The 23,122-nt window shown below is 32.7% G+C and overlaps 1 protein-coding gene across 6 annotated transcripts; it reads left to right on the top strand.

The window, feature by feature from the left end:
• Positions 1-45: 45 nt before the first annotated feature.
• LOC141724118 (SKP1-like protein 20) lies at positions 46-21,580 on the top strand. Of its 6 annotated transcripts, none has more exons than XM_074526115.1 (12): positions 46-233; positions 1,098-1,135; positions 1,338-1,456; positions 8,125-8,159; positions 9,425-9,528; positions 11,593-11,814; positions 13,208-13,399; positions 13,502-13,600; positions 13,714-13,765; positions 15,170-15,309; positions 15,455-15,600; positions 21,157-21,579. In XM_074526115.1, exons 5-12 carry the CDS (start codon positions 9,493-9,495, stop codon positions 21,257-21,259), a joined length of 990 nt encoding a protein of 329 aa, XP_074382216.1. In that variant the 5' UTR covers positions 46-233; positions 1,098-1,135; positions 1,338-1,456; positions 8,125-8,159; positions 9,425-9,492; the 3' UTR covers positions 21,260-21,579. The 6 variants fall into 6 exon arrangements, with proteins under 6 accessions (XP_074382216.1, XP_074382214.1, XP_074382213.1 ...); XM_074526113.1 differs by having other exon boundaries at positions 1,098-1,248; positions 1,342-1,456; XM_074526112.1 differs by having other exon boundaries at positions 1,098-1,248.
• Positions 21,581-23,122: the final 1,542 nt, after the last annotated feature.

Genomic DNA, 23,122 nt, shown 5'->3' with positions numbered 1-23,122 from the left:
AATCGATTAAAAAGTATCCAAGATTATATTATATACTATAAAAAAGGTAAAAGTTTGATTTGTAATGAACCTAGTTCAAATAGCTCAAGCTGTGTATAACTTTTCTCAGCCCATCCAACTCGAGTTTGACTCGGACGAGTTTGCAGGTGTATTCCGGCAACATATCACAGCTCCGGCCGTGATGGGTTACTTTTTATTTAGTTTTTACCACCGCCCCCTCTTCCATTTACGAGGTATCAACGCTTCTTACTTATCTTTTCTTACATTACATGCCCCTTTACATGTATTTTTTTTTATTTTCTGTTGGTTTAGTTCATTAGTTGTTAGTTTGACACATACTTTCACTGTTAATGTTTTTATGAGTTATATATATAGTGTTTTCAGACTGTCCTAATCATTAATGTTATTTTGTTGTTGTTTAAGGAGTTGTATATTGCAAAATTATTGTTTTCATATGTGATTTGTTTTAACAACCTTAAGTTATTTCAGTACCCTTGTACTTGCATGAAATTTTCTATTGCTTTGAGGCAGTACCTTGAATTTATAATTGTTGGGTTCTCTGGATGATAAAACACTTTTATGATATTTTTATAATTTAATAAAACAATATGCGTCCTTGAATTTCAAATCTATTGTGCAATTCTCATGTGGAATAGTGACGTTCATTTGCACTTCCACTTGATTACTCAATTGATGGATATTGGAGTTACAAGAACTTCTGAGGAAAAGAAGAATTTTGATTAAACCATAATAGAGACAATGGAGTGAATCTAGTTATTGGGGAGATTTCTATTTAGGATGGCATAAGCAGTGGCAGATGGCAGAACTGGGGTTCAAAGAGAGCCGGGAAAAAAAATATCACTAGTTTTTGGAGGAAACTTGGGCTTACTATTAATTTTGTACCCTTTTTTGATAAGAATATTGGATTTTTTTATAAAAAGATTCTATTGATTTTTGACAGCTAGCCGGGCTTGGTTCCTGCCACTGGGTGTAGTGTAGGTGATAGAGAAATGTTGTAAAACTTGTGCTAGCAAACGTGTCATACCTTTTCCCAATTATTGCAAATTATTTACATTGATTCATATGTTCTTTTACAGATTGGATGCCCTATTTATTTGACCACAATTTAGAAAAGGTATCAGTTTATGTAAGGAATGATTTTTGTGAATAATCTACAAAGTTCTTGAAGAGTTCAATATATCTTATCACATTTTTGGAAGACTCACATACATCACCTTCCAGAATTGGGTGAGATATCTCATTTTTTTTAAAAAAATTCAAAAACTGGTCCATCACTTTTTTTCAATATCTAATAAAAGAGATTCATCTTTGAAAAGTTAGGAAATGGCATGATGCGAGTCATTGAGGATGAAGATTTTCTATTGCATAATGAGAATTATGAAGATTATCTTCTTGCTCCAACGAGCAATTGGCGAAGGAAGTAGTAATAACACAGGTAAATTAGTACTACTAAGTTAATTTGTACATGTTTTTGTACTTAAATTGGGTAAATATGGTACACAAACTATTCTTGTGAATATGTGTATTTATTTTGTTTGCATTGAAAAGTATTGGAATCATAAGAAAACTACGTGGATGTTGAAGATGAGTGTTAACATCGATAATAGTTCAGCTGAAAGGTGAAGGCTAGTCCACTTTATTGGTCCATTTGATACATGATTGTATTACATAGTATGTTATATATAATAATTTTTTTTATAGACAAGCATCCATCAATTTGCATAAGAGAATCCTTCTAATATAGCATTGTTCTTTTTGAAACATGATGCAATCTCGGAAGCACCTTTCAACTGGCGCAACTACCTCTTAGTTGCTTTTCAGTTCTCCTTTTGCAGAATAGACATGAATATGCTATCAACTCCCATAGTGGCCTTCTACAAACCATAATATACATTAAATTACCAACTGCTGATGCATATGGAACTTTAGCTATATCTTTCCTGTCTTCATTCACTTTAGGTGATTCTTTTTTATTGGGATTAAAGTGAGTCACCAATAGGGTACTTTGTATTGTTATCCTCAACAAAAAACTTCTCCAACTATTTCCCTAGATACTTCTCTTCAAAATATACATCTTTTCCCTCTAGGCGTGTAGCTGAGTTGGTAAGAGTGCTGGTTATTGACCAAAGATTTCAAGATTTGATTCCTTGGTTTCCCCCGCGCGCGCTCCAAGTTGAAGGACCACCAATGTGGTTGTGAGTCCGATATACATGGCATGTGTTGGGCTTGAGGAGGTTTGGCATGGTCCCCGTTGGGATGTCCGGAAAATACACCTTTTGACTAAAGATTAGATATCTTAAATTCCTAGCTTGGAAATAATGTTGTGAAAGCTGGGAATGTTTAGGGCTTTCATTAATTTTTTTGCAAGTTTTCTTGTGGATGGAATATACGACATACATATTTATCCTTCCTTGAGCTTCTCGTTGATAAAATGTGATGATGCACGAGAATAAAGAATTAATATATATGTTATTAATTAGTTTATATCTATTTAATGTAAAGATAAATAATATATTTATGTATAAGTTTAAAATGTGGAGCTAGGATTATATTAATTAAATAGTTTATTTATAATAAAGCCTGATTGTTTATGGGCCTTAGTCCATTAGGTTATTTTATTAGGGTTTATATTCATATATAAGTATTGTAATACCCACATATTACTTAGCTTTGATTATACATTTTTTTTGGGAATAACATTGATTATTATTCTTGGAAATTGTATTATTCATTGCTTCGATATTTTGTTCTTTTTAAATTATAATTCATCTTTCTAAATTCTGTCTTGCATCAAATTGACGTCAGAGCCGGACCTGAAGTTTTACTATTCATCAATCACTGTTCATCACGTTTTACTGTTCACCCGAGCCCTAATCAGCCTCTAGCCACCAAAACACACCATCGCTGCAAACACTAGGCCACACCATCATCCCCCCGCCTTTTAACCTATAAAATCACTGTATATTACAACTGCCCAGTACCCTAATTACTTAAAAGCCCAATTACATACCCGACCCGTTTTGGAACCCTAAGTCTCAACTCAGAAAACCCCTAACCCTAATTTGATTCCGACCCTAAAACCGAAAAAAAGAGACACTTATTCATCGATGCCACAACTCTATTAGTCTATATCTTCGGGAACATACCAGAAACAAGAAGAATCAGATTGCGGAAGAAAAAAGCACGCATCTGGACCAGCCTGAGTTGAGAATTCTGTCACTAGTTCCTTGAGTTCACCCTGTTGTCAAAGTTAAAGTTTCCACTGCTGTTGCTCGCTAGAGCTGTAGAGCAGCTGCAATCAACACGTTTTTGCGCCGTTACAACAATTGCATCTTCTTATTCTGAAAATCAACTGCTTTCCTACTGATTTGCGTGGGTTTGTAGATATTACAAATCAGTTGAAGATTCCAGAAAGTACAAATCAGGTCCTGAATTTTTAGAATTTGCTCATTCTAAGTTCTGGTTTGTTCTTCAATTTCCATTGTTTTCCATGTCTTAAAACATGCCTGCTCACATGAAACATCAAATTGATATTGTTGAAGATAATATCTATTTTCTCGAGTGTGAACGTGATGACTTCTACTCATCGTGAATGATGGTTACTTCAATATAAACTTACAGTGAAGGAGTTAAAAAATCAACTCGATGAACTTAAAAGATTGGAAAAAAGGTACGAAATTGAGTTGAGCAAAGAAAAGGGGCGAACGTGCACATGAGGAACTAAACCAAGTAATAAAGACTCTCAAATCTCTTGTAGAACGTCTCATGCATTTGGAGAATGAGAAAAAGTCAAAGGGACAAATGAAGGTGAGTACATTGAAGACACAAATATGAAAAATCAGTTGAACGGGGATAATGTGATTGTGCTAGAATCTTTGAGTTGCATGGTACAAGATATTGAAGATGTTCGTGATGGAGAATCTCATGTTGAGCACGTTTCATTTGTTCAAGAAAAGCAAGTAGTTGATGCTATTGTTGAGGTTGAGCAGATCGACTTCATCTTTCCGGAGTACTTGCCTAAGTTACCTTTGCTTGCTTGTAAATTTTCAGAGTTCTTTGCACCTCAACCGTTCTTCCGGAAGAGCTTGAAGTTCATCTTGGTTCTATCTCATACTTGAGTGATTTTTGATTTTTTACAAAATTCGTGATCGAGTTTTCTCTAACGAGGGGAGAATGAAGAGGAACGAGAATAAAGAATTAATATATATATGTTATTAATTAGTTTTATATATTTAGTGTAAAGATAAATAATATATGTATCTATATGTTTTAAATGTGGGGCTAGGAGTATATTAATTAAGTAGTTTATTTATTATAAAGTCCAACTGTTTATGGGCCTTAGTCCATTAGGGTTTATATTACTATATAAGCATTGTAATCCATCACATATTACTTAGCTTTGATTATACATTTTCTAGGAATAACATTGATTATTATTCTTGGGAATCGTATAGTTCATTGCTTTGATATTTTGTTCTTTTTATATCATAATTCATCTATCTAAATTATGTCTTGCATCAGTGTTGTTGATCTCTATTCACTGTAAATCTTCCGTAATCAACACAAGTGTAGACTTCAAGTGCAAGATTTTGGTTTCTTTTGAACCAGATTCCCTTTCAAATAACTCAATACTTTGTAAACAACCTTTAGATGTAGTTCTGTTTGATCATGGATAAACTGAATGATTAAACTTACTCAGTACGCAATATCTGGTCTGGTGGGTGTAGAATAGATGAGTGTTCCGATTTTGGTTTTTTCTTGGCTTCTCCAATCTTCTGATTATAATAATCAGTAGGTGTAGAAATTGGTTTACATCTAATCTTCCCCGCTTCACTCAACAAATCAGTTACACACTTTTGTTGTGATATTAAGATCCCTTTGCTGTGATATATCCTCATGTACCAGCTCAGTTACTCTCCTTTATTCAAGTGTTTTATAAAAAAGTATGATCTCCTTGACTCTGTCGATATCCCGAGACTTTCATGACTTTACTAAATCTTCCGAACCATGCTCTTGGTGATTGTTTCAACCTATATAATGCCTTTCTCAACCTGCAAACTTTATTTTTTACATGTTTTCCAAATCCTGAAGGGATGCCCATGGATATCTCTTCATTTAAGTCTCCATATAGGAAACCATTTTTAAATCATACCACAAAAGTTGCCAACCACAATGAGTGGCCAACGCCAACAATATTTGAACAATGTTCATTTTTGTCTCAGGAGCAAAAGTCTCACATTCCATGTCTGAGTGTATCCCTTAACCACTAACCTTGCTTTATATTAACATATACCTATTATATTTAGGTGTAATGACCCATTTATACCTCCAAGCTTTTGTACTTTTATAAAGATGCCATTTTCTCTCATAGCATTTTTTCACTTTACTCTTGGTAATGTCTGGGACAAAGTATTAGGAACTGATCAAATGGTGTTAAGACCATTAATGAATTGTTTATGGTTTGATAACTTTTGCAATGAGACATAATGAGATGGTGGATATAAAGATATTTTAGTACATTCCCCAGGTTTTTTCCTGTTGGCAATTGGAAGATCAGAATCATCATTACTGTTTTGGGTTTGAGTTCTTACAACATTGTCTTCATTAGGATTTGTAAGGGACTGAATTGGATTCATGAATTTGTTCCCTGTAGCGAACATTCCTCTAAAATATGGAATTATTTTGAATAGTTGGCGAAATAGTGGAAGACATGTTTTCTACAACAAGACAGACATCTTGATTTGGTGAAATTGGAAGGGTTTGACTAGGATCTAATGATAGGGTGGACTTTGAAGCACATGGACCTTGAATATGGTGAAAATGGCTTTACCATTTTCACCAATGGCTGTAAAAATGGTCATCTACTTGTTACCAGAGCTTTAATTTTCCACGGAAGTATGACCAAGGTGAAAATGGAAAAGCCAAATGGCCTCTAATTGGCAAACAAATTATTCATAATAATGCTATAATTATCTAGGTAATTGAGGCCATGACGTTCCTTAGTAAGTCCAATTTCCTCTTGGAGCCCTGATCCTCCTGAAACACACAATAGGATGGAGAAAATGTTGCATAACAATGAAGATCATGAGTAATATTTTTCACCGACAAGATTAGTTGCGAGCTTGGGTACATGGAAACACCTTTTAAAGTTGAAGAATGTGAAATAACAACCTATGCCTGCAATAGTTGCTAGATAGCCATTTACCAGTAAATTTTTATTATTAATGGGATATGGATAATATGTATGAAAAAATTGTGAGTTATTAATCATATGATCAGTAGCTCCATAATGGATTATCCAAGAATTAGTATATAACTAGTTTGAGACATTTAGGCATACAAAAGGAATAGATACACATGAGAGAGCAAGTGAACATGTTTCAGAAGTATTTTCGAGATAGCCCAACATCTATTGTTGGGATACAACAATATGATATTAAATGAATCAAATTGTTTTTATAAATAACAACGGTCAATAACAATCCTCTTTTGCCCAATCTTATAAAAATGTTTTCAAATTTCAAGTATTAACGCCTTGGTGCTATCTAAACCATACAAGATTTTTAACTTTGCAAACAAGGTTTTCTTTCCTATCTATTTAAAAGCCCTTTTGTCATTATCATGTAGATGTATATCTCAGGATCACAAGAACACAGTCTTAACATCTAGTTGTTCTAGATGTAACTCCTTTCCAATTCCAATACTTAATTGAGATTTTTTTTTATCTCAAAAGAGATTACTATTATAGGACGGATGGAGTAATAAATATTTTATAGTTTTATTTTAATTGGAAAAGTATATTATATTATATGTGTGTGTAAGCACTAATCATTGTAATTCAACAAAATTGCTCTATTAGAATTATAATGCACACGCCTTATAACACTAGTTCGTAGACCCCATTGCTTAAAATATAAAATCATAGTATTAATTTTATTGTTTCTTTGTTTTATTTGGAAACACTTCATTTTTTCTGTATTGTATGGGTATCTCTTGAACTTTCTGGCCTCACTTATACGTTCTTTGGTTAATTTCAAGTAAAAACAATAGATGTATGTGTATTTCTTTAACTTTTTGGCCCTACTTATTAATATAATGATGATACAGAGCCGGGGCCCATTTATAAAACAAGTTGGGGCCCATTTATAAAAAGAGGTAGGGCGGATCAATATATAGAAAGTTGAAGAAATACGCTCACGTCCAATTGGTTTTTACCAGAAATCAACCAGGACAAAAATATGTGGGGCCAAAAAATTAAAGAAATACACATACATCTATTGTTTTTACTTGAAATTGAACAGATAACAGCTAAGTGGGGCCCGAAGGTTGAAGAAATTCGCATACATCAATTGAATAAACATTTAAGTAAACCACTGGTAGAACATTTGTTTACACAGTAGAGTTATAAAAGAAAATTTTCATCTAACATACATCTTGCACCGATTCATTATATTGTTGCTCTAAAACTTTTCTCTTGAGGTATGTTTTAAGACTTTTTATTGTCTTCTATGTTTAAAAGCTTGTTTGTGCTCTGTTTAGGCATGAAATTAATATTTGCTCAAATGTTATTTGTGTATCACATGATTTTATTGGTAAATCATATTCTTATTGAAGTTGAGTGTTAAAGTAAGTAATGGTTCTGATAGATTCACGTTGCTTCTTACTCTATTGAATTCAATTCTGTCATTTGCAATTATATAATTGATAGAAGAATGTCGAATCCTAGAATAAGAACTTCATTTAAAGCGTTTTATTATGGCTCTGGTTTGTGGAACCTGTAAAGAGGTGTTTTTTCCTCTTCTTTTTTTTTCTTAATCAAGTCCTGTGTTGATACATGATACGATTAATCGAGTCAATATATCTTTTTGCTACTTGTTTGAGAAATGATAGTCCCCCGTCTGAGAACTCTTCAGGTTGTTGCACATGGTTTATTAGTTCCACGTTGGACTACTATCATAGAATTTACACTTGAATTATCAATCCTCTTTTATTGTTGTTGTGAAGATCTTTTTAAAATGTGAAATGAAGATGAGATGGTTGCCGTATAGATGTAATAGAAGTTGAATTTCTGAATCTTAGTTCATTGTTTTTCTGATCTTTTAGGGGATTCTTGTGCTCCAGACAGAACTGCAATCCTGGTAAATCTTTATTATTAGAGAGATTTTTTTTTATCAGATTTTTTTTACTCCTTAGAAAATTAAATCCAAAGCTTGTCAAGTAAGATTTTGATTGATATCTTGGTTTCCTCTCGCTCCTTTCATTAACAAGCGCATACTTCTCAGTGCAGTCCCCCTAGTAGTACTGTAGTAGACCATTGCTTAAAAATCTCTGTATTACTTCTTTTCTTATATGATAATTTTTGCCCACTTGTTTTATCCTGGTTAATTTTTATTTAAAAAAAAATGTTTGCGTATTTCTTCAACCGCCCCACTTATTTGTTTATTGGTTAATATCCAGTAAATACCAATAATTTGCATTTTCTTCAGCTCTTTGGGCCCACCTTTTTTGTTCTGGTTAATTTCCAGTAAAAACCATAGATGCATGTGCATTCTTCTGTATCATCATTCTTTTCACCTTTTTCTTTACCTACTCAACTTGTGGGACCGTTAGTAATAATTATTCGGACCCGTTACTTGACGGTTATATTTGTAACTGCATAAAAAATAAATGAAATTTTAAAAAATATATATTTTTTTGTTTCCTTGTATGATAAATGTGTCTAAAATTTGTCCGAAGTACAGATTTTGATATCTCTGATCTTCTTTCCCCTCAGTAACAGGCTTTATACCACACTCTCAAAGTGGTATACTGCAATTGTAAAAGTTTTTAAATCGGGGATTTCTCTGACTTAGTTTTTCTGACCCCGCTTCTTATTTCGTTGTATTACTCATAAAACTATTAGAGATATTAGTATCTGTCTTACTACCTTTTGATAAAGGGGCCTACTACCTGCCTATATGGCTATGCCAAATTTTTCCAAAATTCCTTTTAATTAAACACTTGTGTTTTTGCAAAGGTTATATTTGTTTTGCTTTTAAGTAAAATTATATAAATTCAAAGCTATAACTTTTTGGCATGATAAGTTTATACCATGATGAAAGGCATAAATATACATTTATTTATATATTTGAATGTAGATAAATGTAATTTTTTTTTCGAAAGTGTTAGATAATGAATTTGACCAGACAAATATATGAGTGACTGCAATCATTATTTAAGCATAGGGAACAAAAGTCTATACATCTATGACAAATAGATCCAATTTCTTTATAAATACACCCGTTGAATAAAATTAAATTAAAAAAACGCATCTAAATCTTGATAATTAATATCCTGCAGCTAAACCTTGATTTTGAGATTTCTATTGCATGACTATGAGTTACGTTTTTTGTAAAAAATTTAGTTGCAGGTTAATTGGGTTAGTGAAGGGAAGAAATCAGAAAGTATTTCTTGGACCATCTCTTTGGAAATATGTCAGAAGTTGAAAGGAAAGCAAGCGTACCAGAGGTAGTGCTACTTTATGATCTCCATAAAAAAATATTATTACCTTGTGTTATCAGATTTTCTGTATAACAAATTAGTAATTTTATTATAAAATGACGTTCTTTACACTTCAATGAATACCTTGGTCTTGGTATTCTCATTCACTTCCTTTCTTACTAGTATATTCTTCTTTACCATGTGGCAATTGGAAAAGTTGGTGTCACGAAGTAGTGGAAAAGTTTTGTTTCTTTAATTTTTCTGTAGAGCTTGCACAATGATTATGAATAAAATGGATAGATTTTCTAGCAAAAGTAATATTCTAAAATACCTAATATTTATTGTTTGTATATACGTTAATTTATTCATCATTTTTTATCTATTTTAAAACAATAAGTTGGAAAAGCTGTTTATGTTATATTTAGTTTAAAACACGTAAAATTTCTTGAGTTTAAAGCAGAACAATAAAGTATCCCTTACATATGCAGTGTGTAGTGCATGGGAATACGCCTGAATACATATGGGATACGCCACATGGCGAACAATAAACACTTTTTTTATTATTATTTTAAACCTGTTTCAGCAAAGACTTAAGTCAAAACAAATAAAAGTATATCCCTTTTTACTTACGCTACCCTAATTTGTAAAGAGCCAATCCAAGAGCGACCACTCCAGGTCAAGGGCGACTTCGTCATCTTTTTTGGAGGTCTGCTGCTAACTACGGTGACGGACAGCCTTATTATGTTTAATTTTGTGTCTTTTAATTATTAAGGATGATGTCTTATGTATTTGGCTATCTACGATGTTGTACCTATTTATTCGACTACTTTGTTTGATTAAAATGCAACTCTTGGATTTTTATAAATATATCGTAATTATATTATATATAATATGTATTTTTAATATTTTAATATATTTTTATTCCCCGCTCCTGAATCTTCATATTTTTTAATTTGCCGAATTCCTGTATCCCGCACCCGCACTCATGCTTCTAGCTTTTCTCTGTTCTCTGTTCTCTGTTCTCTTCACTCTATTCTGTTTTCCGAAAGGTGTACTTAGTTGTTCTTTCACTAGAATACCTATCCTTTTCAGAAGATATTTTAATGGAGTGTTTTCGTCATTTGACTTTGTAGACATTTTTAAAGTAAATTTCAAGAACTTTTTTTTGACTTCTCTGTTATCTTTTTTTATAGATGAAGTTTGGAACAAAGTCAACATGTCATCATACTCTTAAAATTGTATACCCCTGTTATTATGTATCTTTGATGTTGTTCCAGTGCATTATTTTTCTCTTTTCCAGGACTTCCAATAATTTGTATAACTATGTTAAAGAGATAGAACAGCTAAATTTCAGTAAAAGTGATTAATGCTTGATGCCAGTCAGACAAATTTTGGTTGCGCCTCTCATTTAACAAAGTGAAATTTCAATGAACAAGTTCTGATTCGAGATATTTTTGGATGTCCGTTCATTTTAAGTGTATTTTGATTCTAACTTGACGTGTCAATTGATTTAATACTGTTTCTATTGAAGAAATTCCTATTCTGTTCTTCCTCGATAAAGCATCTAATCTTGAGATTCAACGTTACCAAAAAGAGCATTAATGGCTAAATTCTGTCTGCTAAATTGGTGGACACATCACTTAACCTCAAAATGAAAAAGATAGGCATGTGATGGGGTATGTTTAATATACAAGAGACCTTATATAGTGAAATTTTTTCCCTAATTGATAAATCAATGTCACCTTCCATTGTCGGTATACAAAGAGTGTATACCGGATATTTGGCAGGATGATAGTTTGTGGATATATTTCAAGTATTGGTAGTTGAAATGTTGTTATTAAGTAGCACATTATATAGTCTAGTTAAAGGATGTTCGCATTCTTACTGGCATGCTTTTTTAAATTCTAGTATTTCACTATTTCTACATGCCTGAAGTATTTATATTAAAAAATGAGATATCTTGTTGCATTTGATAGTGAGGCTTTTATTTGCCATATTGTTTATTTACTTTGTTGGCCTCGTTTAATGTTGATGCATGTTAAATTTACTATGATGGTTTTTCTATGTACTGATTTTACTTTCCATTTCCAGACTTTAAAGTCATTTGTGTGGATTCAAAATGCTGACGGCTCAATGCAAGAGGTTGAAGGAAAGGTTGCTATGTTATGCCCCACATTATGCCGTGAAATGCAATCAGGGTTGGGATATTCCAGGAGCAACCCCATCAGTTTACCTTCTAGAGTTAGACCTTCCATTCTCCGCTTAGTGTTCCTTTATTGCAAATTTCATGACGTACCTGGCTTTTCGTATGAGGTTAGATATATGTATCTGGGTAATTTTGTTTTTACACTCCTCGCTGATGAGTGCCATGACACTATTTTCCATAGTTTTCCCATTATGAAGATGTTTGCAGTGCATTTGTGACAGAGGATAATCTAATCTGCTATCTTTACAGAGGGGGCTGAGAAGCCTACCTTTAAAAGGCTGAAATAGTATATGACTATAACTCTGTTTGATCTAAAGCCATGACTAGTAAGTTTCTAATAAAGCATATATATTAAAATTGTTTAGTTTGTAATTGCAATGATGGAGGATTTTGATGCAAAGTAGAAAATAGTTTTATTAAATGTTAATTATTTAGATATAGGTGTATATGTAATTAAATTAATGTGGTGTGTTGATAAGAATTCTAGAGTTTAGATATATGGTAATAGTTATATATAAGTAATTTTGGTATACTGTAATAGCCATCTACTAGGTATGTAAATAATAATTAGGATTAGTTTCTTACTATACAAGTTTGTGTGAGGTGTAATCATCCAATGTCAATTAGAGTTAAGTGGTCTGAATTGATGTATGTATATATATTTGATAAATCGCATAATTTTTTCGGTCTGCCAATTCCCTGCAGCCAATGGTTATGTCCCTATATCTAAACCTATCCCACATCGCTGAGTTCGTTAAAAAATTATCAGGCAACTGAGGTGAAAGCACGATATGCAGCAGAAATTGTGGTTCTCGGTCTAAATTTGATCATTTTTATGCCTGTGTAATAAGATATCTCACCTTATAGAGATGCCGTGATACTCGAGGTTTAAAATTTTTAAGTTGATTGACTACTTAGTGATTTTAAAGGTATCCTTAAACAATCTTATCCATATGCTTTCGATTATTGAGCGACCGTAGATAGATAAGAGGGAATTGGAGAAGGAACACGACCAATTATATGACAAATATGAATAGAATATGATGGATCATGCGAAGGTTTTCAGTGATCTAGGTCTCTCTAAATTTTATTGAAGGTATGAATACTTGTGAAGAAAATGCATTTCTGGTGGAGATGGTACAAAAAGATGCAATCAAACTATGTCTCATACACTTCCTTTTAAAATGAGTCTAGTTCAGACCTTTTGAATTATTCTTCGCTTCAAAACTCGAGGTTGAGCTTTCAAAAAAGAAGTTGAATGATTAGGATCACTTTGTTACTATAAAAAATGCACCGTCACTCCTATATAAGGAGATGTAATCATCCAATATTAAACAAAATTAAATATTGATAATTGATAAATATATGTAATATATGAGTTTTGTTCGTATCACTTCTGATTGATAGCAATGATAGGGTTTATCCCTTTATCATATTCTCTTAACTTTGTCATACATAGCATAAAACTGAAAGTAATTGTTACTTTTTTTCTTTTGACAGGAGTGCGAGGCTTTTGACAAAAAATTCCTTGCAGTGGATGCAATAACTCTTTGTGAGATAATTAATCTTGCGGACTACCTGCAAGTAGAACCATTGGTTCGTTGCGCCAGTAAAGCTTTGGGCCACGATATGTTGAATACATCACCTGGAGCATTACATCTTATGATGAATCGCGGTCGTGATTTTCCAAAGGTTTTTTTTTCTTTTTGAGCATCGAGCTTAATGTCTACTGTTCATAGGCAAAACATACTGCACACATTCACTTTGTTATGTTGACCAACTTATCTGATGCAGGCAAACCAGTCTTCGGACAACTCAACTTGTGATTCAGGGAACAAGCCTTCAAGTAGTCTGTCTAAAAAAATGAAGGAGGTCGAGGAGAAAAGCAAAAATGTAAAGATGAACTTTTCATCAGTTTCGTATAGTACATTCTTATTATTTTCTACCTAAATCTTGTATGAAGTGTATGAACTTGTCTTTTGATTACTGGGATTTTCTTGTTTCAGCCTAAAGATAGTCGCTCAATAGATGACCTTGTTTCTTTCATTAACGGAGAAGGTATTGGTGTCTTCACTTCTTCCATTTATCATTTTCTAGTATGCATACAGTTTACTGATTAACTTAAATATGTACCAGTATCTTCATATTTCCCGACATTTGTGATTAACTTTGGACTTTTCTCACTAATGCTTCACCAATGGTTGAGCATATCCTTGCCATGGTGGAGGTTGAGAATTCAAGTCCCTTCCTGGCTTGGGTCATTTTAGTAGTTACGACTTACGAATAGACTGTGGTGTGTGTAAACCCCTTCAGTAAGAGGGGTGAACAGCAAGCTGCCCTATTTTATTGTGTACCGACTGGTGTTTAGTAACTCCGCCATAGCCTGCATACCCAAAAAAAAAGCATTTTACTTTGATTTCATCCACGCTGGGGAACTAATGACACTGGTCAATCAAATAGTTGTCACCTACCAAAATGTTGTTATCTATTTTTTTTTGTAAAGCAAGGATTCCCCGAGAAACGGTACAGCTATCTTGAATGGACCATGATCCTTAAAACTTGTTTGGATTCGAGCTGGGATAGTGAATGGCCGGAGCAATTCCTTACTTGGTGCATCTCTGCCTGGTCTACTTGAGCGAACCTTACTCAAGCTTTCCTTTTCTGATAAGGAAGGACCATTCGGCTTTCACCAATCTAAGTTAAACAAAGTTTTATACATAGGATGGCCTTTGACATCAGCTTGTCAAATTTTACCCACTCTAGGGTGGAACTCAGAAATTGGAACTTCACATGTGAAGTTACTAGTTCCAAACAAAATTATCGAACAAATCACAAATGTTGGGCGTTTGTTAAACTGGCAGAAGTTGGGCGTCTTTTTTCTGTCTCGTGCAAAAAAAAAGGATGAAAAGTTGTGGCCTGCAAAGTTATGTAGAATTGAATATTTCTAGGTGAATCTTAGAAATTCCAGAAAGAAACTCATTAGCTTTGCGTTGCTGTTTAGACTGTGAAACAATTAAATTAGTCCTATTAATTCATAAAAATAATAATTCACTGCTAGGTTTGTTGTTTTTACTGCAGTCTAATTGCACTTGGTTCTGAACTTTTGTGCAACTTTATCAACAATAGCTTTGAAGGCTCCAATTCCCTGCAGTTGTGACATATTTCATAGCCTGATAAACTAATAGGGAACTGCCTTGTAAATCCAATGAATGTACATTAAAAAATCATGGTTTCTGTAGTCTGGTGTCTTATTATAGATATTTAGATATACATTTTGTACTCTTCACTTCAACAAAGGAATTCTCCAATGAAGATTATTAAGGAAGAAAAAAATTTCCTGCTTTATAATGTATCCTTGCGCATTTTAGCATTGTGCAATATTCTCAAGTGTCTGTGACACTTGACTACTCTAATACTCAGTTATGTAAAGATTAAAATTGAGTAGTTCTGTTATCTTGGCAGAATCGAAGGAGGTCCAAATTTCCCAGAAGAAAAAAAGGAACCGAAAAAAGAGGCAGGCACAAGACAATACTCCTTCCATCTGCACTTCCTCTTCAAATACAGCTACCATCTTAAAAGAAGTCGCCGAGGACCATGTTCAGGTCAGTCATCCTGATTCGGGATGCCATTGTGGTTTTTTTGGTTTTTTCTTGGCTTTCTTGTACTTTTCGTAATAGCGTAGTTGATTAATGTATACTTCCTGCTAAATTCTCAGTATATATATGGATGTGTATTGACATTTTTCAGGATCCATGTTCTTCTGATGCTAAAAAGCTTGGCTTAAAGAGTACTTGTTCTCTGTCATCCAGTCTTCATAATAAGTTAAAGCTATCTAGTACCCAAGATGAGGCGTCCACTCTTGAAGAAGGCTTTGATGATAGCAGTTTTGATAGGTCAGCTTGTTAATCTTTTAGGAAGCATAAATATGCAGGTATTCATTCCTGCAAATGCATGAAATTGCACATGTGCCTTTGTTTCTGACTGCAGTATTATATGCTGCTTTTAAGGAATTAGTTACTTTATTACAAGTAATATTTCCATATTAACAGATAATTGTGCGACCCATCAGTTTGTTTATATAATGATTTATTGGGATTTTGGACGTCGTCACACACACATACACACATATGTGCACTATCGATATCACTGTTTATCTGAGCTCTTTATCTATTTCAATTATTTCATGTAAATGTGCAAGGGTGAGTGGCACAGAAGTAAGAACACTAATAATTTGTTGCAACTGCATATTCTTCCCTGAATTAGCCAGGTCTACTCTACTATATTTTAAAACAAATGTTTAGCAAATTCTGAGGCAGAACTTGTAGAAACCATCACTTTAATGGGGTCAAACTGTTGTTGGAATCTGTACCTGATAAATTAGAAATATCTTAGGCTGATAATTTTAAAACCTATGGAACGGAAACAAAGATTTTGCATATTAGTAACCTGCTTAATTGTGATATTAGTTCTTTGTTGCCAAAATACTATGCATCATTTGATATTGCTTGCTAGGGACAACATAGTAATATTACTTACTAGTTACGTATGACTTTATTGAATATTAAACTTGGAATTGTAATTCTGAGTAACTAGGTTACTATTTATAATGATTATTCTTGCCTTTTGTCAAATATACTTGTAATGTCAAAGCACTAAACTTATACTATTTCGGAACATATTCGTACTAAAAATTATCTTCATTATAATTTTTCCAGATTAAAAGATGGCATTGGTAAAAGGTTTCTAGTTACGTTGCATTTTTTAGTAACTTACTTCCACAAAATATATTATGAAGTACTAGTGAAGCAAGAATTTTACTCGCGTATAACATATTTCTTATTATTGGAATTACTCATTATTGATATGTTACTTGCAATTATTGAATTGGGAATACTAGTTAATTAAAATAAAATTTTCGATCTTTGAACTATAGGGATGGAAATAATTTGGTCCCTAGACAAAATAATTCATTTATCGATGTTTTGAGAATTTATAGAACCACTGGGAGTGGAGATTAGAGGCATACATGTATTGATTTTTTTTTGTTGATTAAAAAAGTTGAATAGTCACTTGATTTGAGATGGCACATGATTGTCACATTTGTGCGTCAAAACACTTTTTAGTTCGTGATTATATATATTAATTTTCTCTAAAACGGTATCACATGTATTCCTTTTTTATTTTAATCTTCTCGAGTATTGAGTTGTGACTTGATTAATGTTCATATGAGATAATCATTGGTTACATTTTGGATTGGCATGTATAGCCTTGAGAAAGAATATTGTAAATTGATGTGATAAACACTTCATTGTAGTTTAATGTAACAATTTTTTCATGTTTTATAGTAATTATTATAAAAGTAAAAATAGACAAATATTTTTATTGTTGTCTTTAATCTCGTATAGTGCTCTAATGTTTTAGAAAATTTCGTAAAATTTTACTAGAGTTTATTAAAGAAACAACTATCAGTTGTAATATACACACATTTAAAACATATGATGATGTTCTTAAATAAAAAAAATTAGTTAGACATTTTGTGGGATGTATCCTTTTTGTTTTTCCGAATTCAATCTTATTTTTAATAACTAAATAAAATTAACATACACGCATATATTAGGATGTTTGAAACTTTATTTCTTAAGCCTCTCCTAATGATAAATGGATATTAAATTATTTGTTGGAGTAGGGAGGATAGACCCTTGATCCCTCCTAACAATAACAATAGATTAATATTTTATTATTAATATACTTGTTTAGAGGTGAACCCCTTCACCAATTTATAGTAATCTATTTTATTTCTTATGGAATCAGGGAATTGAACCCTTTGGTTCTCTCAAGAGGGGTGGAGCATCCCTTTCGGAATTGTACAATTAACGGTTTACTTACTCTAATTATAAGTCAGGATATGATAATCTTTGTAGTAATGGATTATCAAGATCCTCCCTACTTGAAGTATAGATCAGGATATGAGATCGATAAATAATAATTAAAACCCCTATCCCTGCTTTTCTAATTAAAATTTATCATCATGTTTTAATAATGCTAACGAAGTTTTGCAATCAATTTCAGTATAGTTGTGAGCTTTCTGCTTCTTTTTGCTAATTAAGATATTTCATGTTTTAGTAATGTAACAAAGTTTTGTAATCTATTTTAGTGCAATTGTGATCTTTCAACTTTTTTTCCTTATGCTGATTGAACTTTCTTCCATTATGGAAACCTGTCATTTCCCCTAACATGTAGCTCGGATTATTAGGGGAACTAAGAACTTATGATAGAGTGATCGGTTTTGTTTTACTATTCGTTAAACTAAGTTTATGTTGGTTAGCCTTGAACTCTTAGTAAAATTATCAGTATAAAAGCTATCATTCATTGTAGGGACCGGAGAAAAAGCTTGAATCCAAATTCTAGCTTTAATTTTGGAATATTCGGATTAAAACTTCTCTTTTCTTTGCACGAAATCTATCCGCGCATTGCGCTATAAATATACAATTAGCATTCATGGAAAAAATGACAATATTATCAGATTTTCTACAAACTATTACTGAAGTAACGGCTTTTATATATATTAGGTTAAAAATACCCACTTAATACCTCCTTTGAAAATGCTTATTACATATTTAAAAGAGTATCACAATAACTTTCACCGACCATTACCTCCTGTGTATTGATGGCGGGGACTAAAAGTGTGTATATATATATGTGTGGGGGGAGACTTAGATGCATATGTATGCATATATATATATATATGTACATAGAGGCTTTTGGTCAAATAGAAACCAAAATTAGAATAAAAACTAGATATATTTAACTTCACTTTCACTTTCTAATAGCATTCTCTAATTTTGATGATAAGAATTAATAACTAGAGGTAGTGATTTTCGTTTGAGATTGTGACTGTTGCCCAACAACGACAACAACGGTGGTGAACAGACCGGAGGTGGTGGTGATGGTGAGTTATGAGGTGGTGGCAGGGACGGAGGTAAGGGGTGGCAGGTGGGTGCGGCCGCCACCTCAGACCCGGTATAATCATGAAATTAGTATTAAAATTTACGGGAAAAATTATATATCTATATATTCAAAATTAAAATAGTGTTATCTATAATTTTCGCCCCTATAAATTAATATAAATTTTATGAATGCAGTACTAAAATTAATGATGTTTACAGTAATATGAATTTAAATACGTGAATTTATGTATATTTATACATTGAAATTGTTAAAATTAACTTTTATTAATTTATCATATATATAAAAAATTATAAAAATATATGAGTTACTCCGAAAAAAAATTTGCCCCCTCAAACTCCCGTTTCTAGCTCCGTCTCTGGGTAGTGGTATAATCCGTGTATAAAATGTAATAACTCTGTATCTTTTTTTCTTACTTGATTTTTTGTAAGACCACCAATTATAGAGACCTACCATAGAAGACCAAGGAAAGTCAAAGAACTAAAAACGTATCAGAGGCGTGAAAAGAAAGGAAATATCAGTTGGTCAGATCAGCTATACATCATGATTGGTGGAGTAGAATCAGTAAACTCAATTGAGAGAATAAATGACAGATTATATACATTTAAGGAAAGGATTCTCTGCATGATTTAGGGGATCTAATTGAAGGGAGATATAGTATTTAATCTGGCATGTAGGTGTAGTTTTAGGTATTGAGTTTTATAAGTGTTTTTTAGCAGAGTATAAGTGTTTTTTAGCAGAGAAGCTCTGCCCTGATGGTGAAGCACCATAAATTGTAATTCTGGTTTAGCATTACCATAGAAGACCAAGGAAAGTCAATGAACTAAAAACGTATCAGAGGCTTGAAAAGAAAGGAAATAGGGTGGATGCATAATCAGTTGGTCAGCTATACATCATGATTGGTGGAGTAGAATCAGTAGGCTTAATTGAGAGAATAAATGACAGATTATATACATATAAGGGATTCTCTGATTTGGGGGATCTTATTGAAGCACGTAGGTATAGTTTTAGCCTTTTAGGTATTGAGTTTTGCAAGTGTTTTCTTAGTAGAGAAGCTCTGCCCTGATGGGGAAGCACCATAAATTGTAATTCTGGTGTAGCATCAGAAGTCTGATAAATATTTTAGTTTAATCCTATAATATCTCTATTTGTTCCATATTTTACTTATATGATCTAGGTTCATAACATTTTTACAATATAAATCAGTGAATTTTATAGCACATATTAGTGTTTTGTATAAAGATAAATTAGTGATTTCAACGTTAACCTCGGATTTCAGTAATTTGTGTAATATGACATAGTGATTTCAGTTTAATCACGTAGGTGTTGGTGAACATTGTTTGTAAATCGTCAATTTATGGTGAAATCTTAGTGATTTTGCATATAATAATTACGAATCGGTAATTGAAGAATGGATGAGTGTGTGATTTTTTGTGTGTGTATATTTTGTATATATATTATATTTTGTCTTTTAAAAGCGGGGGAGAGATTACTTAGCAAAAAGGGGGAAGAGAGAGGGGGGGAGGGGTGAAAGAGAGAGAGGGGGAGGGAGGGAGGGAGGTGGTGTCAGCAGTGTTAAACCCATATCAGAAACACGTAATAGGTATTACTCTGATTAAAAATGTATATAACGTGTCTATTATGCATGTATCAAATGCTTATCATGTCTATTACTTATATACTGAAAGCGTATGTGCACTACTCTTTCTCGAGATGCGTAACAAGTTGGTATATCTGGCCTCATTTCTGGATTTAGCTATTTTTGTTGGTCTCTTGTAAAACTTCGGTACTTTTGGCCTTTATCCGCATTCATATAATGCATGGATTACAATCCCACATTTGTTAAAGATGATCTTGTTTTTGCGTTTTTCGAACCAAATGGATGGGCACCTACATATAAGGGAAAATAAATGCTTTCTTAAATACTATTTTGCTGCTATACAAATTTATTCCCACAAAGAACATTATTTTCAATAAAAATGCAAAAGAAAATTTTCAATCCTATCTTAAATACCACATGTGAGTAAGATCTACAAATACTGCTGCAAAGTCAGTAAATATCTAAAGAAAAGTTATTCCCTATTTTGTTCTTAGTTCTCTTTCTCGTTCTTGTTAATGTTCTCCTTTCCATTGCCTTTCCCCACTTGTAAAATGTATTTTGGTAAGAACACTTTGGTCTTCAAAAATGATTTGCAATGCATAATGCTTCTATCTCTTATCAAATATTTCTCTTATTAATTGACATTGTGTATACTTTCTTCAATCATGTGAAGTTTCTCTGGTTAGTGCTTTACATTATCTTCAGACTGACTTCAGTATCCAATTATAATACATCAAATTCAGATGCTCTTTAGTTTCTGCCATTCGTTATTGTGTCTTGCAGTGGCCGTGCAGGAAAGGGGAGAAGTGCCATGAAATTTACCTCGTTTAATCCTTTATTTCCTTTTCAATTCTTATTTCTTATTTGTTCATTGTTTATGCAGGGTAGTAGAGGATTTTAATCGGAATATAAACTTAAGCTGGGATGACAGAAAGCGGGAGATATATTCTGAGGTAGAGAGGAAGACTTCTTCCGGTTTCAGTTGATGGAAATAGTCCATTTCTATGCTGCATGGTTTGAAAACAATTATCAAAATTTCACATGCTTATTTCTTTTCAATCTTTTATTACCTTTTGAGTTAATATGAAATGATTTTAGGAACTGTATATCAATATTTTTCTAGGAAAACTTGAAAGTGGTATATATGCCTGTTTGGAGCAAGAAACTCTAAAACTTATTCGTTTTCTTAGCTCAGTCTTCACATCAGCATAGGGTCGAACTATTGGCCAACGTGAATTTGAAGTAGACACTTAATCAATTATACATGTGTCCGGCTTTTATTTAATTTATATTGCACTACAGGAAAGAAAAATTATAAATTGTCTTTTATTCAAATGAACTTGAACTGAACTTGATGAATGGTGTTTTTGGGTTGCATTCTGCTCTTTCTTTTTTTCTTATTCGCACAAGTAATCCTTACATATCAATGGAGAGACTTCATTGTTGAAATGATATTGAATTATAAATCGAGTCTCTTCTTGGGTTGCGGTCCATAGTTTTCTCCCTACAATGGTTGAAAAATCCCTGGGTAGTGGATTTTATGTGGTTAATCCACCCAAGTTTATGGCTGTTCTCGTTTTTGTATCATACGACATTATCCAGTGCGATGCACCGGTTACTTTTAATATATGTCATATTAATATTTGTGTTTTAATATTATATTTTTTTGTATTTTATGTTATTATGGAGATCTGTTTAAATTATAATAAATATATTTGTTTTAATTAGAGTAAGTTTTTAAAATAAGTAGCCATTTTAAAATAGGTTTAAAAATAAATAGACCCTAGATTTTTCTTTATATAACAGTAGTTATGTTATTAATTAAAATAGGTCTATAATATAATTAGGCTCGCAAGGTTTTTAATAATTAATCCCGTTAAGATAGGTTTTTAATATAAGTAAGCCCTAGAGATGTTCTTAAGTTAGAATAGTTAAATGTGTTTTATTAGGACTAACTTTTGAAATAGTTAAGCCTATTAAACTAGGTTTTTTTAAAAAAAAGAATTAGGCCCTTAAAGCCCTTAAATCAAATCTAAATACCGACCAACGATTGCCTACCAAACTTTTAATTTTAAAAATAGAATTTAGGCCCCTAGACCAATTGTTTTTGCTCACCATCCAAGTCCCCTATATAGCTTAGAATTTCCGAGCAATTGGAAGCCGCTTTCGATGACGAGGCGGAAGAATTTATATTACGCTATCTTTATTGTCCATTTTTATATCAGCCAACTCCCCAGTTTCCGTTGACGTTGAACACAGACGTGACCTTCATTCAGGGAATAACAAAGTTCAAAGAAGAAGAAGAAGATTTCTGCAAAAGGAAAGGTGTTGAATGTGAATACTAAACGAATTATGTGATTCTTCTTCATCTTTCTTCTTGTATATTACCATTTTCCTTGGATTTACCCAATGTTAGTAGCTGTCATTTGTTGCATGATTTACCATATATTAGCTATGTGGACTTCAGTAGCAATATGCTTGTAGGAATTCCAGAATTCATTGGTTTCCTCACAAACTTAGCTCACTTTGATCTTTCTGATACTCTTATGGAGGGATCATTTCCTGAACAGATTGGAAACCACTTCAACTTTCGGTATCTAAATTTTAGCCTTAGTTATAGTTAAAATCCTATCCCAGATTTTTTGCCTCGCTCAACAGCTTATGATACCTTGATCTTTCCTACAGTGACCTTTTATGAGTTATTTCACGTGAGATAGAAAACCTAACATCACTTTTCCCAGTATTTGGGTTAGCTTCGTCGAGTGATCCCTTCGAGTTTAGTTGTGTGTGTAAATTACTGTCACTCTCAACTCCATCTTCTAGATTAAGCATTTTTTCTTCCTCTGTAT

The sequence above is a fragment of the Apium graveolens genome, chromosome 5 (assembly GCF_009905375.1).
Source record: "Apium graveolens cultivar Ventura chromosome 5, ASM990537v1, whole genome shotgun sequence".
NCBI lineage: Eukaryota > Viridiplantae > Streptophyta > Magnoliopsida > Apiales > Apiaceae > Apium > Apium graveolens.
This window is presented reverse-complemented; position numbering and strand designations above follow the sequence as displayed.

Coding starts and splice junctions, on each gene's coding strand:
- LOC141724118 (XM_074526116.1), top strand. CDS start 9,493: ATGTCAGAAGTTGAAAGGAAAGCAAGCGTACCAGAG. Junction 9,529..11,592: donor GGAAAGCAAGCGTACCAGAG/GTAGTGCTACTT, acceptor TTCCATTTCCAG/ACTTTAAAGTCATTTGTGTG. Junction 11,815..13,207: donor TACCTGGCTTTTCGTATGAG/GTTAGATATATG, acceptor TTCTTTTGACAG/GAGTGCGAGGCTTTTGACAA.